General features: G+C 39.9%; 1 protein-coding gene across 3 annotated transcripts in view; it reads left to right on the top strand.

The window, feature by feature from the left end:
- The window catches only part of kcnt1b (potassium sodium-activated channel subfamily T member 1b), a 78408-nt gene that overhangs the window by 46089 nt on the left and 14638 nt on the right, over window positions 1-17681 (top strand). Inside the window, exons 17-33 of one of the 3 annotated variants that reach the window (XM_085476156.1) lie at window positions 11-119; window positions 226-334; window positions 3223-3372; window positions 3478-3710; window positions 4039-4059; window positions 4722-4935; window positions 6044-6149; window positions 6306-6478; window positions 7456-7527; window positions 10301-10435; window positions 11144-11255; window positions 12712-12813; window positions 13186-13269; window positions 13370-13498; window positions 14182-14479; window positions 16795-16857; window positions 17101-17151. In XM_085476156.1, the coding sequence (XP_085332282.1) occupies window positions 11-119; window positions 226-334; window positions 3223-3372; window positions 3478-3710; window positions 4039-4059; window positions 4722-4935; window positions 6044-6149; window positions 6306-6478; window positions 7456-7527; window positions 10301-10435; window positions 11144-11255; window positions 12712-12813; window positions 13186-13269; window positions 13370-13498; window positions 14182-14479; window positions 16795-16857; window positions 17101-17151 (2161 nt within the window). Of the gene's footprint in view, window positions 1-10; window positions 120-225; window positions 335-3222; window positions 3373-3477; window positions 3711-4038; window positions 4060-4721; window positions 4936-6043; window positions 6150-6305; window positions 6479-7455; window positions 7528-10300; window positions 10436-11143; window positions 11256-12711; window positions 12814-13185; window positions 13270-13369; window positions 13514-14181; window positions 14480-16794; window positions 16858-17100; window positions 17152-17681 lie in introns of those variants that run through there. The other 2 variants (XM_085476157.1, XM_085476155.1) reach the window with 2 other exon arrangements.

The following is a 17681-nucleotide window of genomic DNA, read 5'->3' as shown; positions in this document are numbered from 1 at the left end:
TCCCTCACAGGATCACCAGACTATTTTGAGGGCATGGGCTGCAAAAGACTTTGCTCCAAACTGCCCTCTCTACGTACAGATTCTCAAACCAGAAAATAAATTTCATGTTAAGTTTGCTGGTGAGTGTGCAAAGAATTCATAGCTTCTGAAAAACAGTAATTTGCCATGTTGTTGAGACACAGGCCAGACTTTTTCTTAATTTTGCAATTATTCCTTTTCAATTAGATCATGTAGTTTGTGAAGAGGAGTTCAAGTACGCTATGTTGGCACTCAACTGTGTGTGTCCAGCCACGTCCACTTTAATTACGCTGTTGGTTCACACCTCCAGAGGACAGTGAGTATCCGCCAACATTTATTTGCAGTTATTATTCTTTCCCCTTTTCATTTTTTTCATTTTTTTTTTTACAATTTTTTAAAAATACATTTAATTTACTTATTAGTGCAGCACGATGATGCAGTGGTTAGCACTGCTGCCTGATTATTTTGGGAAACCTGTTATTAGACTAGATTTTCCAGTCCTGCAAACAGGAGGACGTTTTTGGTTCCTTTGGATAAAGTCTAATTTCAACACCTGCTTCTTTTCATTTTCCTACACTAAACCAACCATATTTGGTATTTTTCCAGTAAGTATGTGTTACTGTAACACAAATTACCCGGATAAAGTAACAATTATTTGGCAGTTAAACTAAATCTGCATGTATGGGTAGTATTATACTTAAGGAAACAAGTAATGGAAGCCCTGTGTAGTTTTTTTAAGTGTCTGTGAGTTCTGTAATTGCTCTAGAAGACATAGTTTGTTGTAGCCTGTGGACATTGTTTTTGGATTTCAAGCTAATAAGACCTATAAAAACCATATTTTTACTTCTTAAGAATTTACTCAACAAATGTCTGTGTTTCTGCCTACATAGCAACTCAGCTTCTCTGAAAGGTTTCTATTCAGTAAAATTTCTAATCTTCGCTTTGACTAAAGAGTTGAATATTTGTGGAGAGATTAAATCTCTCTTTGGGATTAATTTGAGAGGAGGATGACTGTGTGTTCTGCACACAGTCTTTACAGTTACACAGACTGCACTCGGTACAATCTCACTACTCTACTGTCACCGCTGCCTCGACTTGTCACTGTCGAGTCAGTGAACATTACACTTTTTTCTTGTCAGGCCATAAATCTGGCTGGTTTTTTTTTTTCACATTCTGTTCAGTCCGCAGGAGACACACATCCATTTTCATTTCCATTATGGAAACTGGCCCCAGTTTGTGCCTTAGACAAGATGACAGAAGACTTAATTTGTGCCAGGTTTCAAATATAATTATGATGTACACAATCTGTCTTACATCAATGACCCTAAAGCCTGTTGTGTCCTGATATTGTTTGTGACTAGAGTTGAGGAGGCTGGAGAAAACAGGGTCAGAAAAGGTCATGAAAGGTTTGATTTATCAGTACCGAGAGACAAATAAAGTGCAATTTGATTTAAATGTCTTCTTTCTCTGACATTCAAATTGGTTCTGCGCCAGAGTTTAAGATCACAGTCTAAAATATACAGTGGGGCAAAAAAGTATTTAGTCAGCCACCGATTGTGCAAGTTCCCCCACCTAAAATGATGACAGAGGTCAGTAATTTGCACCAGAGGTACACTTCAACTGTGAGAGACAGAATGTGAAAAAAAAATCCATGAATCCACATGGTAGGATTTGTAAAGAATTTATTCGTAAATCAGGGTGGAAAATAAGTATTTGGTCAATAACAAAAATACAACTCAATACTTTGTAACATAACCTTTGTTGGCAATAACAGAGGTCAAACGTTTACTATAGGTCTTTACCAGGTTTGCACACACAGTAGCTGGTATTTTGGCCCATTCCTCCATGCAGATCTTCTCGAGAGCAGTGATGTTTTGGGGCTGTCGCCGAGCAACACGGACTTTCAACTCCCGCCACAGATTTTCTATGGGGTTGAGGTCTGGAGACTGGCTAGGCCACTCCAGGACTTTCAAATGCTTCTTACGGAGCCACTCCTTTGTTGCCTGGGCGGTGTGTTTTGGATCATTGTCATGTTGGAAGACCCAGCCTCGTTTCATCTTCAAAGTTCTCACTGATGGAAGGAGGTTTTGGCTCAAAATCTCACGATACATGGCCCCATTCATTCTGTCCTTAACACGGATCAGTCGTCCTGTCCCCTTGGCAGAAAAACAGCCCCATAGCATGATGTTTCCACCCCCATGCTTCACAGTAGGTATGGTGTTCTTGGGATGCAACTCAGTATTCTTCTTCCTCCAAACACGACGAGTTGAGTTTATACCAAAAAGTTCTACTTTGGTTTCATCTGACCACATGACATTCTCCCAATCCTCTGCTGTATCATCCATGTGCTCTCTGGCAAACTTCAGACGGGCCTGGACATGCACTGGCTTCAGCAGCGGAACACGTCTGGCACTGCGGGATTTGATTCCCTGCCGTTGTAGTGTGTTACTGATGGTGACCTTTGTTACTTTGGTCCCAGCTCTCTGCAGGTCATTCACCAGGTCCCCCCGTGTGGTTCTGGGATCTTTGCTCACCGTTCTCATGATCATTTTGACCCCACGGGATGAGATCTTGCGTGGAGCCCCAGATCGAGGGAGATTATCAGTGGTCTTGTATGTCTTCCATTTTCTGATGATTGCTCCCACAGTTGATTTTTTCACACCAAGCTGCTTGCCTATTGTAGATTCAGTCTTCCCAGTCTGGTGCAGGTCTACAATACTTTTCCTGGTGTCCTTCGAAAGCTCTTTGGTCTTGGCCATGGCGGAGTTTGGAGTCTGACTGTTTGAGGCTGTGGACAGGTGTCTTTTATACAGATGATGAGTTCAAACAGGTGCCATTCATACAGGTAACGAGTGGGGGACAGAAAAGCTTCTTACAGAAGACGTTACAGGTCTGTGAGAGCCAGAGATTTTCCTTGTTTGAGGTGACCAAATACTTATTTTCCACCCTGATTTACGAATAAATTCTTTACAAATCCTACCATGTGAATTCATGGATTTTTTTTTTCACATTCTGTCTCTCACAGTTGAAGTGTACCTCTGGTGCAAATTACTGACCTCTGTCATCATTTTAAGTGGGGGAACTTGCACAATCGGTGGCTGACTAAATACTTTTTTGCCCCACTGTAGTAAGAATGTAGCATGTAGCAAAAAGACTATGGGACACGAAACATCAGAATGAATTGTTCTGTTAATACAAATTCAGGGAGGGGCAGTTATCACCGGAGCAGTGGCAGAGGACATATGGACGCTGCTCTGGAAACGAGGTCTACCACATCCGCTTGTGTGACAGCAAGTTTTTTGGGGAGTACGACGGAAAGAGTTTCACCTATGCTTCCTTCCACGCCCACAAGAAGTTAGTACATTTTCTTCTAGCTCAGTAGAGTAAGATCCTTTCACATTAGAGTAACATCTCTGAGAGCAAAAACCATGTTTGTGTCATTTTGATTTCAATCGTCAGGTATGGCGTGTGTTTGATTGGAGTTAAAAGAGAGGACAACAAAAGCATCCTCCTGAACCCCGGACCTCGCCACATCATGGCTGCCACCGATACCTGCTACTACATCAACATCACCAAGGAAGAGAACTCTGCTTTCATCTTCAAGCAAGAGGAGAAGCACAAGGGCCTGCCTGTCTCCGGGCTCTATGACGCCCCCTCAAGGCTACCTGTGCACAGCATCATCGCCAGCATGGGTAAGACTGAAAGCCACAGGCAGGAATAAATGATGTTTACAAAAAGCGCAGCTGATAAAGAAAGCAGAGAAAATAGGAAGATGGGAGGGTTCTGTTTGTGTGCTTACTAGGCTCACTATCTGATGGCTGAAACGGTTTCCATAGAAGAAGAGAAAATGGATGCTTTGTTGGTGGTTTACTCTAAATTGCACTCACACTGGGCCTTTCTGAATGCTTAGGGCTGCCTTGCTGATGCTTTATGCTTTCACTGACTGTTAAGCATGATTTTTTTTTTTTTACTTTGTTGGCTGACATTGTTGTGTTGTGCTTTTTTTTTAACCTGTGAAAGTTGATCAGGCCACTTCATTTGGTAAGTTTGTGCATGAGGCATCAATTTTCTATTATTCACACATTTTATTTGGAATCATTTGCACAATAACACCTCACACTTAGCCTAAAAATGTTTCAACAGAATGATATATGTATAGTACATATATCAAATCTGATATTGTGCATATATCTTTGCCACATATCTTGTACAACTCTGTATCCAAATAAGTTAGGGTGCTTTAAGTAACAACACTCTGCAAATATTAGCCTTTTTTAATTGATCAATTTGTTCTCTTTGTACATTTTTTAATAAACACGAGCTTTGAATAACGCTAATGCCAATATTTGCATTCTGTTTTAATCACCTTTCTTCGTCACAGCATCCTAACTAGTTGGAAACAATTGTGCTTGATATAACTGATCTATCTATTTTTCATATTTATGATATGATGTATATCATACATCATAGGGATATATTTACTGACAGATATGCTAAGTCATTACTATATGCATGCTTTTCATGGTAGATGGTAGCTTTGTGCTTCAGAAAGCAATACATTTTCTCCTCAAGGTCAAACTGCTGAGACTCAAGAGAGTAGTAGGAATATTACAGGCCAAGATAATGAAAAGTCTCAATATATACATAAAGCTATTTCTATATAGCTTTACAGTTGTGATAATATAACCCAACATGATTTCCAGGCACCGTAGCCATTGACCTGCAGCATCCCGATCCTCCTGAGGAAACCGGCAAACTTGCCCTCCCAACAGAGAATGGAGCTGGAAGCCGCCGACCGAGCATCGCCCCCGTTCTGGAAATCGCTGACTCCTCCTCCATCCTGCCCTGCGACCTCCTCAGTGACCAGTCAGAGGATGAGACCAACCAATCAGATGAGGAAGGCTCTGTAGGTTCAGAGTAAGTTTTTTTTTTTTTTAAACTGAAATGTGCCCGTGGTATCCTTTGCTCTGTGCTTGATTGATCTCACCTCCCCTTCTCTTCTTTGTCTCTCAGCTGTTGTAGGATCAAAGATGGATGAGTTTGAAATAGGCATGTAATCAGTGTGTCGTGATGCTATTAGATGTGAAGTACTAGTGATGAATGTGTACAATCATGTCAGTGAGGATAGCACTTTTTCTCAAGTGAGGTTCTTGTATGGTGTCCCTGTATTGATTGCTGCTCTTAGCGCTCATTTATCAGTTAGCCAGGCAGAGTCACCCTGAAAGGGTTTTAGCACGTCAGATGTAGGCCAAGGCCCATGTGCTTTATTTTCTCCGTCTATGCGGTTTCTTAAAAGTGAGATAAGTTCAGGATAGATTAGGTACTGATCCCTCAGCCCATGAAAACCAACAGCTGTTAGACCCAGACAATGGTGAGTTTCATAAAGGTGGACCTAACATGGTCCTTCTGACCTGTGTGCCTCCATTACTGCACCCGTTGACGCTTCAGTAGTTTTTCTTTTTTAAGAGTTGTCAGTGCCGCATAGAAGAAAATTCAAGGTCCCACAGTGCCATCGTGTGGTGATCAGTAGGTTTACATCTATGATCAGCTGGAATTTCTTTTATTGGCAAACTAGAGGGCATCGTGAAACTCATTAGGATAATTGCAGCTGACCCATTACAAATCAAGGAGCACAGAACCAAACGGACACACAATCAAGACTTGATTAAAAATAAATAAACTTTGTAATGGAATTAGTCCTTCAGGCTTATAAACATCTGTAATTATAGTAAAGCAGCTGCAGAATCTAATAACAAACTGAAAAGAAGAAACATTAAACTGGTGATAATTCACTTAGTTTATATCATAAAGTAGTGATGAAAGAAGGAAGAGGGAGTTGGTGATGCTTACAGAAATTTTGTAACAGTAGAAGCCTCTTCAGAATCTCCTTAAATAAAGTTAAAAATTAACAGTCGCATAATATCCTAAAATATGTCACCGCTGATATTTGCCTGATATTTCTTTAAAGCTTTAAAGGTGAGTTCTTTGAGTGTTTAAGTGTTTTTTTCTGTTTCTTTTCCACAAGCTTTGTGAAGGGCTATCCCCCCAACTCACCCTACATCGGCAGCTCTCCAACCCTGTGCCACCTCCTACCACAGAAAGCTCCGTTCTGCTGCCTTCGCCTCGACAAGGTAAGACTCAATGAAAACTCACAGTACAAAATCAACGCTTTTTTTAAACATCTGTTTTATCGTCGTGGTAAGTAACTGCCCTGTGGTTTGTTTCCTAAGCGCACAGGAATACTAGACCTTGACTAAATTTCTGTTGAATTGTCTGTCTCCATCCAGGGCTGCACACATAACAGCTTCGAGGATGCCAAGGCATACGGCTTCAAGAATAAGCTGATTATAGTGTCTGCAGAGACGGCCGGAAATGGTCTCTACAACTTCATCGTCCCTCTGCGGGCTTATTATCGGCCCAGAAAAGAACTCAACCCCATAGTGCTGCTACTGGACTACCCGTAAGACTGTTCAGTCTAACGTCCAACACATCCAGACCAGCGTTTATTAGATTTCCTGACAGTGATGCGAAAGCCTAAAGCTTTTCAATATCACAAGAATTTGAGAGTCTTATAAAACTTGTTTTTTTGTGTGCTTTTTAAGAATAGTTGATGATGATATAACCAATGAAGGAGGCCCTCTCTTTGTTACATGGATGTCAGTGTTACTGCACAGTGTTGATGAGACTGGTTTATCATTATTGCGGTGCATGGACTTCTCTATAGGATCATTATTTTAGCAGTTTCAGATGTTACAGGCAGCAGATTATGGTGCAGGCATGAAAATGACAGCAATATAATATCTCTATAAGGGCTTGCTTATTATACCTGGAAGGATATACTTGTTAACCTAGCCCCAACATTGAGAAAAAGCTGTGTACTGTATATGATTAAGTTCACCAAACAGAGAACTGGAGTGAATTTCAGGATTTACAAAAAAAATTATGTTTGCAATTTAAGAAATTCAGTCAATCAGTGGATGACAAAAGATGAAATTATATATATATATTTTTTTATCTCTGTTTCTTTTTTCTCTGCATTATTCATAGACGTCTGCAGTGTTTGTATGTTAGGGCATGTATATTTTTGTGCATGCATGTTGCAGTGGTCCATTTTTTCTGCTCTAACCCACTGCGGGCTTCATTAACTTTGACCTCATTTCTGCAGTTTGCTGAAACAGATGAACGATAAAAACACAGGGCCAGGAAAACAAAGTGGCCCCCTCAGGAATTTAAATGTCAGGCAGTTTTTTATAAATCCTCCAAATGCATTGAACAATTTATTTCTCTCTTAATCCATAATGAATTCAAACAAATCTTTCCTGCCCTCATCAACAGGCAGATTTCAGGAAATTACTTGTACAGTTTCGTAATCTGTCACTGGGGTTTACAAAGATAATTAGTGTGGGATGCTCAATTCATGTTTCCCGTTTCCCGCAGGCCAGACAACCATTTCTTAGAGGCCATTTGCTGCTTTCCAATGGTTTACTTCATGGCCGGCACAATTGATAAGTAAGTGTTTATATTATAAAAGAAAACGCACTCGGTTAATCACCTAGCTTAATGTATGAAATAATTTTTCATCCAGCCACCAGAACTACAGCTCCAGGACATCTTGGACATCACAGTTACACAACAACTTAAATGCACTGTAATCTTTAATGGCTCTTGAACACATTTGCTGCTGATTTGATTTTGTGTTTTATAGGCACATTTGAATCAAATGTAGCAGTTTGATTGCAAACTATATAATACATTTTTAAATCATTTTAATCTTTTCTGTGTTACCTGAGGAAGAAGACAAAGATGCTTGTCAGTGACGTTCAAACGTGCATCTTGCAGCTGTTACTTGCAGATTTTTGAGCTGGAACAAAGCAAGCACTCAGTGTTTGACTGAAGCAGGGAAAGCAAGTGGTAGTTAGTTTGAACCTAGTGATTTAAAAACTTCACTAATGTGTAATTAAGCTGTCAAGAAAAAATGGCTTCTTTGCAAACAAAAATGAATGAACAATGTAAAGAGGGAGTCACCATAGCATTATAGTCTAAACATTAACAAAAATAATAGCTTTATGGAGACAACTGTACATTGAAACCTAACTTTTAGTTCTGCAAATATGATTCTTTTAGTTGAGTCATGGAAAAAAAACAAATGGAAAACATGCAGTTGAAGATGTGCTGCGTTTATTCAGTCCCGTAAACCAAAGGCGTGTACTACGAAGCTGGATTTGTAACTCTGGTTTTCAGTTTCATGAAGGTAGTTCACCTCTTACTGGTGTGCATCACCATGGTAACTTATACTGAAGATCTAACCTGCTTCGGGGCAGGTTGTACTCGAGACGAGAGCAACAGGCACGAAAGTCCCGCCAACTGACCAATCAGCTCTCTGGAAAATATTCTTAGAAGCAACTTAAGTTTTTAAATGTTGACTGCAAACAGTTTTACAATAATTATTCTAAAAACTTAAATTTATAAAAAACAGGAGACCTGTTTCTTGAACTTGTATCAAATTGTTTATAACCACATTCGACTTCTGTTTTTAGATTTCTTTCTTTTCATTAATCGCCATGTTGCCGCAGCTAAAAGAATAAAAACTCAAACTTTACTATGCACATCTACATATTATTTAATGAAATAACAGTAAGAATCTCAGCTTCCTCCATGTCTTAAAGTGCTGACTATGTAATGCTGCTTACAGTCAGCATTTTTGTTGGTTTTGCTTTCTGGGTTTATGGCTAGACTTTATTAATATACTTACCATCACTAAAAGCATATTTGTAGAAGCACGTTTCTTACTAAACTACTCAATAGTGTTTTCCCGTTAGATGCTCACACCACTAATTTGTCTGCTGCAGCTGTGTTGCTTTCAGCCAGCATTGTGTGTTTAACCTCCAAAATTACCAGTAGACTCAGACGGTCAGGCCTGTCAGATGCTGCCAGTGCCGGTCGTCTCATGTGAACATACGAATAACTAGATGGTTAAACCCCAGTTTAATCTATCGAGTTGATAAAACCTTTCATGCAACTACTTTGTCTAGTTCTTGATGTTAGATGTAGGGTAAGCCAGACAACAGAAATATATCCTGGGTATGTTGAATGTGCTTGGTAGTGCACGTCAATTCTGACAAAAAATAAATATATTTAGTAACCACTAACCTCTATCTAAAACTTGTTTTTGCAGTCCAGCTCATTATAATTTATTCATGCATAAAAATCCACTTAGTAAACTCCTCACCTTCTTGGTCGATGCAGATTTGGACATCATAAATCCAATTTCTGTCTAAAAGAGGCAACATTAAAATGTTTAAAATGAGAGAAATGTGCCATAAAAAAATCAGCTCAATTTGAATTTGATGGGAGCAACACATCTCAAAAATGTTGGAACAGGGCCGTGTTTACCTCTATGTTGCATCTGCTCAGTCTGTAAAACTCTATGTAACTCTGTGTAGCCTGTAAAACCTGTATGTAACATTCTGCATTGATAGTGGCATTAAAGATATGCATGCTGACAATTGCATGTGTACTAATGTGCACCACACTACATAGAGACGTGCATATTTTTGAATGGAGCTCTGATAACAAGCAGAATGGTCCCTCTGCTCTTTAGTTCAGAGGACGCAGCATCCATGTTTGCATCACAGAGGTTTAACCTGGTGAACTATTTTAACAGACAAAGATTTCTGGAAGTGTTCCTGAGGCCATGCAGGCATCTCCATGACAGCCGCCTGAGGGTCCGAAGACCACGAACATCCATTATTAATTTTTGCTGTTTTGATGATGTTATGTACTGTAGATGATGAGATATTCACAGGAACATATTGAGAAACATTATTATGAAATATTTCCTAAATTTATAAGCACTGTTTTTTGCAGATTAGTGAACCTCTACCCTTTACTATTCCACAATGCTCTTTTTTTAAAATATATATCAAATCATGTTACCGATCTGTTGCCAGTTAACCTAATTAGTTGCAAAATGTTCTTCCAGCTGTTTCTCTCATTCACACTTTTTTGAAAGGTGTTGCTTTCTTCAAATTCAAACTTGACTAATATTTTTCATGAAATAGGAAAATGTCTCAGTTCACACATTTGTTTTATATGTTTTATATATTCTTTAGTGAATACAATGTGGGTTTATCAGATTTGCAAGTCATTGAATTCTGTTTTTAAATTTTACATGATTCCAACTTTTTTGGAGTTGGGGTTGTATTTACTATATTACTCTTATATTTACCGTTTTCTAACATGTCATAACCTATTAATCACTGCTGCTTTCTGAATGGGACAGCTTGGACAACCTGCTGCAGTGTGGTATCATCTATGCTGACAACTTGGTCGTTGTGGACAAGGAGAGCACTATGAGTGCTGAGGAAGACTACATGGCAGATGCCAAGACCATCGTCAATGTCCAGACAATGTTCAGGTAACATAGAGCGTGCTTTAAAAACTCAAAGGTGTCCTCCCACCAGTCTCAATTGTTCTCACTCCCCCACTCATCTTATTGATCCAGGAACAAGTTCATTAAGTTCATCTCAGCTTCTCTCCTCTTTGTGCGCTTGGCCTCTGTCTTTCTCACTTTGCAGAGAAAAAGGTTCATGATTTTATGTATTTTGTGCCTCTGTTGGGGAAGAGGTGTCATGCTTGTTGATTACTGTACTAAAGCATTTTTCACAGAGACAGCTGTCGTTGAGAACATGTTGGAGTTCTCGTTAGCTCTTGTTAACATGCCCACGTCTAACAAAACCAGAGTACGGCAATCGCACTTAACACAGTGAATTTTGGGGAGTCTAATGTTTTTGACCACAGTATAGATCGCCTTGTGCGAGCTCACCCTTGTTATGTATGAGTCAAGATTCTGGTTTTGGCCCAAGTGTGCACCAGATTCACTTAATTAATGTCTTCGTCTGTTCTTACTGCAAAGCCAAAGAGCAAATATAAGCTTTTAGAGGGGGTTTACAGAAAGGCAGAGCTCATCTCAAAGACAAACTACAGCTGCCAAAGCTGTGAAACTGCTCATTTATTTAGCAACTAAAATTAAAAGCATTTATCACTGCCACACCATGTCTCTCTCAACACAAAGCATTTTGTCTTTCCACTGACATCCCTCTCACTTTATTTCCTCCACACTCAGGTTGTTCCCCAGTCTCAGCATCATCACTGAGCTCACGCATCCATCCAACATGAGGTTCATGCAGTTCAGAGCCAAGGACTGCTACTCACTCGCACTCTCCAAACTGGAAAAGGTGAGTGTTTCGTGTTCAGTGTCTTTGACTTAGATCGTTTTATTTTCTGGACAATCGAAAAATATCTCAGTATCCCAAAGAGAAGTGTAAGCACTTTGGTTGTGCATTATAACTTGCAGCCTATGAAGTCTTCTTTTTTTTTTTTTTTTTTTTTTTACCTTTTTGCAGTGTATAAACTCATCTGGCCAATTTTTGTGTACACTTTGCTAGTTTTAAGTTGGACCCAATTTGCTTTCAGAACTGCTGTAATTCTTCGTGGCATAGATTCACACAGCTGCTACAGATTTGGCTGCACATCCATGATGACAATTTCCTGTTCTACCACATCCCAAAGGTGCTGTATTGGATTGAGATCTGGTGGCTGTGGAAGTCATTTGAGTACAGTGAAGTCTTTGCCTTGTTTGAGATAATTTGAGCTTTGTGACATGGTGTGTCCATGTTCTGGAAGCAACTGTCAGAACATGGTTACGCTGTGGTCATAAAGGGATGGGCATGGTCAGCAACGATACAGCAGGCTATGGCTTTTAAATGATGCTCAGCTGGTACTAAAGTGCCAAAGTGTCCCAAAAAATATCCTTCACACCATTATACCACCACACCAGTCTGATATGATATGCAAAGCAGGTGGATCTATGCATTTATGTTCTTTACACCCATTTTCTGAGCACACCATCACCATTGCAACAGAAAACCAGACTAATCAGACCAGGCAGTGTTTTTTTCAATATGCTTTTTTTGGTTTAGCTTCACCACAAATCTGTTCTTAACTGTCGATAGGGGCACAAGGTGCTGCTGTAGCCCATCATCTTCACATTTTGTTGTGTTGTGCATTCAGAGAAGCTTTTCTGCATACCTTGGTTGTAACAACTGGTCATTTGAGTTACTGTTACTGTTGCCTTCCTATGAAGCAGCGTGGCCATCCTCCTCTGAATTTTGGTATCAATGAGCCATTTTTCTCTTTTTCAGATTATTCTATATAAACCCTAGAGATGGTTGTGCAGGAAAATCCCAGTAGATCAGCAGTTTCTGAAATATTCAGACCAAACTATCTGGTAGCAATACCCACACCACATTTAAAGTCACCTTTCTTCCCCATTCTGCTGCTCAGTTTGAATTTTAGCAGGTCTCTTGACCATGTCTACATGCCTAAAATCACTGAGTGTTGCTGCTTCAATCAGCCGAATAGATTTTTGTGTTAACAGTTAGTTTAACAGCTGTACTAAACAACATGGTCGGGTGAGTTTATATGACATTTAAAGAGTTAGCTTACTTTCCAGGAAATCAAATAAACCCATTAATAATTTTTGTCACACTTCAGGCCTCTTGTGAATGAATGCATTTGTTTAATGCAGTTAAATCATCATTACTAACAGATAAAGCTTGTATGTATCCCCACTCTTTCTTAAATCTTTTTTTGGCTCCTTTTTTTTGTTTGTATTTTGTTTTTTGCTTCCAGATAGAGCGTGATAAGGGCTCCAACCTGGCTTTCATGTTCCGGCTGCCGTTTGCTGCAGGCAGAGTGTTCAGTATCAGCATGCTGGATACACTACTTTACCAGGTGGGATAACAGACTTTGAACTAGTTCGTTATGAAATAGTTAAATATAGACCTGTCTGTCAGCGATTTCATCCTTAGAATTTGTGCTGCACTAGTTCCTCTGTCTGAAAGTTGTGTCTAAAAAGGTAACGGCTGTTACATCAGTATTTCCTAGTAAGGTGCAGTTTATTGTCTAAAGTAAATGTGGGGTTTTTTTTACGTGTTTAAGCCTCAAATGAATATCCTACAAAAGAACATTTGTGCCATTAAATATTAATGAGCATAATGCACAGGATAAAATAATTTATTGCAGGTGTTATAAAGAAAACTTCCCCTCAGAGCAATTGCAAAATGTGTTTGCGAAAGCTTTTAAACTTATTTTTTTAAACCACAGTCATTTGTCAAGGACTACATGATTGCCATCATCAGGCTTCTCCTTGGTCTGGACACCACGCCTGGTTCTGGGTACCTATGTGCTGTATGTGGAAATTTACTTTTGCATCTTACCAAGTGATTTGTGCATTTTAGTAATTTCATCTGTGATGTGCAGCAACTTTATCGTCAATCTCTCACTTCAGATGAAGATCACAGAGGAGGACCTGTGGATCAGGACCTACGGCAGACTCTTCCAGAAACTTTGCTCCTCCAGCGCTGAGATTCCCATCGGGATCTACCGGACCGAGTCGCATATGTTCTCAACCTCAGAGGCAAGTTCACTTTGATCAGATACTCAGTATCTGAGTCCTGGTCTTGGATTTGGTGTCAGCTTTTGCCTGTGGTTTGAATTCAGCTACCATCTATTAATCATTCCCTCCTTTAGTTTTTGCTTGAGTCCTTCTCCTTTGATACTCTTGCTTATTCTTCAGCTTGTATGTCCTATTCCCTAAATTGCCTTTCCTTTGTTTGAGGCTGCACATTTACCATTCATTTCTTAATACAGATACATTCCAGCTGACAGAAATTCATGTCAAGCAATGAAATTAGATTTATATTTTTGACTGACTCTCACATACTGCTATTAATACAGTTATAAATAAATAAAATATTAAATACAGCATATGTAAGCTTCCATATGCTGATGTTTAAGGCTTCGAACATTTGTTTGCTCTGAATGCCCTCATCTTTCATTGCATCTCTTTTTGTTTGGATGTCTGTCTGTCCTTGTATTCCAGTGCAGGGACAGTAATGCACAGGTAAGGTCCAAACAGGCTTGATTCTGTTTATTACGTCAGCTGACTCCTTTTTGCTTAAAGCAGGCAAAGTTAAAAAAAACAAAAAACCTTACTGGTATTTTTTTTTTTTAATATCAAAAGTTTGTTTGCTTCTTATTCTTATAGTGCACGCTTTCCTCACAGAATCCAGCATTCACATTTCCATCTTACCATTCCAGTCTCAGGTGTCCATCAACGTGGAGCAGGGTGAGGAGCACCGTGATCGTGGCGGATCCTGGAAGGAGAAGACGGGCTACAGAAACTCCACCACGAGTGACCAATCGGAGCACCCGCTGCTAAGGAAGAAGAGCATGCAGTGGGCTCGGCGGCTGAGCAGGAAGAACGTCAAACCGTCGACCAGAGCGGAGCGCATCTCACAGCAGAGACTGAATCTGTATCGGCGCTCCGAGCGACAGGAGCTGTCCGAGCTGGTCAAGAATCGCATGAAGCACCTGGGCCTCCCCACTGTGGGATACGGTGAGTGGAACAGCTGATGTTATGATATATGAGGATATATTGATGCTTTAGGTTGAAAGATATTACTCAGTATAGCTTATTGTATAGGACTAGATACAGTTCAGCTGCTCTAATCAGTTATTTTAATTAATGATTGTATTTCTTTGTATTTAATTTGTAAATATTAGTCATAATGTCCCAGAAAATGAATAATAATGCTAATTATAATGTTTGTTGCAGATTGGAGTCTCAGTTCTGTAAACATGACTTTGAGGTCACAGAAGCTTTGGATGCAGAAATCCTGTAACTGGTTGAGTTAAATCGCAGTGAGTGAAGCCTAAGAAAAGTCAAAGAAGGAAACCTTTAGTTCAGAAGTCACAGACATTCAAGTCCACACAGCATAGTAGTGTGAATCCAGCTATAAAGATCTGATTAAAGTCATATAAACTGAAAGCCCAATTTCTGAGAGAGGGTTTTTTGAAGGGTGCGGTATGTAAGCATCTTATTCTAAAAGGATGCTACTAGCCAGCTAACCCTGTCCATCTCGTCTCCCAGTTTCTGCTAGCTGCTCAGGTGTGGTGGTTCTTGATGTCATTAAGTGGCTGCTCATAGTCCTTGTTGCTAAGAACTGGGGGACCTGAACCCTGTGGATAACTGATTTATGATGTTGCCACAAAAGCACCCTGGCTATTTGGCACAAGAGACTAATCAGGCCAGGCCTGTGCTCTTATTATTCAAAATATTTATAGCCCCCTGAGAACCAGCCTATTCATTTATGTCCTCTGTAATGGATGTTTGTTTTGGCGTCTATATCTTTTGACTTATTTGAGCTACTTACGACGCTTTTTCTAGTAGTGAAAATGGTGAAAATGTCACCCCAGATGGATCTCTTTAGGCTGCTTGTTTTTTAATGATCCAAAAACCAAAGATTATACTACAGAGAATTTTAGAAGCTGGGACAGGCTAAAGATTTTATTTTTGTATTGTTCCTGAACACTGTAATCTGCTCAGATCAAGAATAGCATGTGACTGATTTCATGCCACAGGCAGTTACACATACAGTGCCTTTGTTATCACTGCCTTATGTGAGGAACTCCCATGAGTTCCTTGATTAAACACGGGTACCATTACTACATACAGCTGCAGAATGAGTTCTTGCATTTGTTTGAGAACACTTGTTGCCTTTCCTCAGTTGCCTACTCTGTTACCACCTGTTGGTTTTACTGGGCTTTGCTCTGATGCGTAATAATAATGATATTGACCATCTCAAAGTCTCAAAGTCACATATCTATGCACCACCACAAATTTCATTGTCACTGTGTTATCAGTTTAAATCGAGATATAATAAACTGGCCCTGTTAGCCTTAATAAGATTGCACGTACTGAATCAATGGGCCGTAGCATCAGCTGCAAAAGTACTTTCTGAGCCTGGTGGTGAAGTATATTCATGAGCTTAAATTTTAGAAGCAAGGACACTCTAGAGTCTGATAAGTTCAGGTTTCAGGATCAAGTTCATGAGATTCTTTTGCTTCACTAATTGATGCTTCTCTCAGCTGGTTAAATTATTTCTGCAGTGTAAGCAGCTGTGTTTGAGAAAGTTATTTAACCCTCCGATCTGTATTCCAGTCATTTTTGTTTTCTTTTACCTCATCTCATTTCCCATGAACACATAGTAATGTGAGGCTTGTTAGTACAGATCATCGACATCGCACTGCATCGTCACTGACCTTCAGAAAACCTCATTTTCTCACATCACTTTCACACCCATCAAACTCCTCTTCCGTGTGTCATAACTCAGACGCACACCACCTCGCAGTCATGATCATACCATCATGTGGATGTGAACACATCACGCATGAGGATGCAGGAGCACGAACCTCGTCTCAGTTGCATTCAAGACTGCAATTACAGAGTGAAATTGCCTGCATTCTTTTCAGTTCACTTTTTCTTTCGTTTTTGCCTCCTCCCAGCTTCACGGCTCAAAACAAAAAAGCAGAATCATGCTCCAGATGTGTTGTAATGTGTCAATTAAATACGTTTCAGGAAGAACTCCTGAAGTTCAAGATCTTCTAAAGAACCATGAATGTCAGTGAGGATTTCTGCAGAAGGATGTGACAGATTAATAATTTGGAAGTGATTCTGTGCACACACTGATGCATGGCCTCTTTGCATTGCTCTCACACTTTTAAGAGTTTTTTTGATTGTTGTTTTCTTTTTTTTGAATCTGCAGATGCTTTTGCTGCCTGCCTGATATTTTTTTTGTTTCTTGTTCTTGTTTTTTTTTTTTAACCTCCTTTCTCTGCCTCTTCTGTCTTCCTTCCCCTTTTGGCTTGTAGAGGATGTTTCTAATCTCACTGCGAGCGATGTCATGAATCGAGTAAATCTAGGATATTTGCAAGGTAATTTGTGTGCTGTTTATAACTCATTTGCAACATGTGAGTGATTACGTCCACCTTGTGGAGAAAGGAATTTGTCCTTTCGCCAGCATCCAATGAAGAATAGCATTTGCCCACCAAAAAGAATGCTTAACTGTAGATGTTATCTTATCTCTTTAGTTATATAATCTGTTTTATTTGACGTATAACTTGAGTACAAATGAATACATTAGGACGTTGAAGTTAACAGTGACTGCCGTTGCTTAGAGTTGCAGGCCATTTCAGAGCACCCGTATTCAGAGGGGACCAGGCTGTCAGGTTAGCTGGTTGATCACAGTACTGCAACTTTACTGCATGAGTGTGAGTGTGCGTGTGTTTTTTATGTGAGTGTGTCCCCTGCCAGAGTCAGCAGTAGGTCAGCAGCAAGTCTCTCACTCTACTCTCTCCCTCTCTTTTTCGATCTCTATCTGGTCTTTCTGCATTGTGTTCCTGTGAGGTGACGTCCCAAATGGCTAGAGTACTGCAGGGCATCAGAGTATGGCTTAAAGAGTGGAGCGGAGTGCATTATGTCTGTGGATGGAAGGATAGATTGTATTCTATAAATGTATAAAAGACGACGAGTGTCGGAGGTGGTCTGATGTAGAAAGTAAACATGTTGGAGGAAGCGGGGCTCTTTTCCTCCTCCATGTCTGTTACTTTCACATGTCAGTGCACCTCAGAGTGTATTAACTTTATGCCATGGCCACTTCCCCAAAGAAGTCAAGTTTGAGCTGATTGTAGTCAGTTTGAGCTCTTTTTACCTCTCAGTGTTTTTGCTCTGGTAATATATCTTGTGGTTCTGTATTCCT

The sequence above is a fragment of the Copadichromis virginalis genome, linkage group LG12, assembly GCF_057382275.1.
Source record: "Copadichromis virginalis isolate Kocher_CV1m ecotype Utaka linkage group LG12, C_Virginalis_male_GT1.1, whole genome shotgun sequence".
In the NCBI taxonomy this organism is placed as follows: Eukaryota; Metazoa; Chordata; class Actinopteri; order Cichliformes; family Cichlidae; genus Copadichromis; species Copadichromis virginalis.
This window is presented reverse-complemented; position numbering and strand designations above follow the sequence as displayed.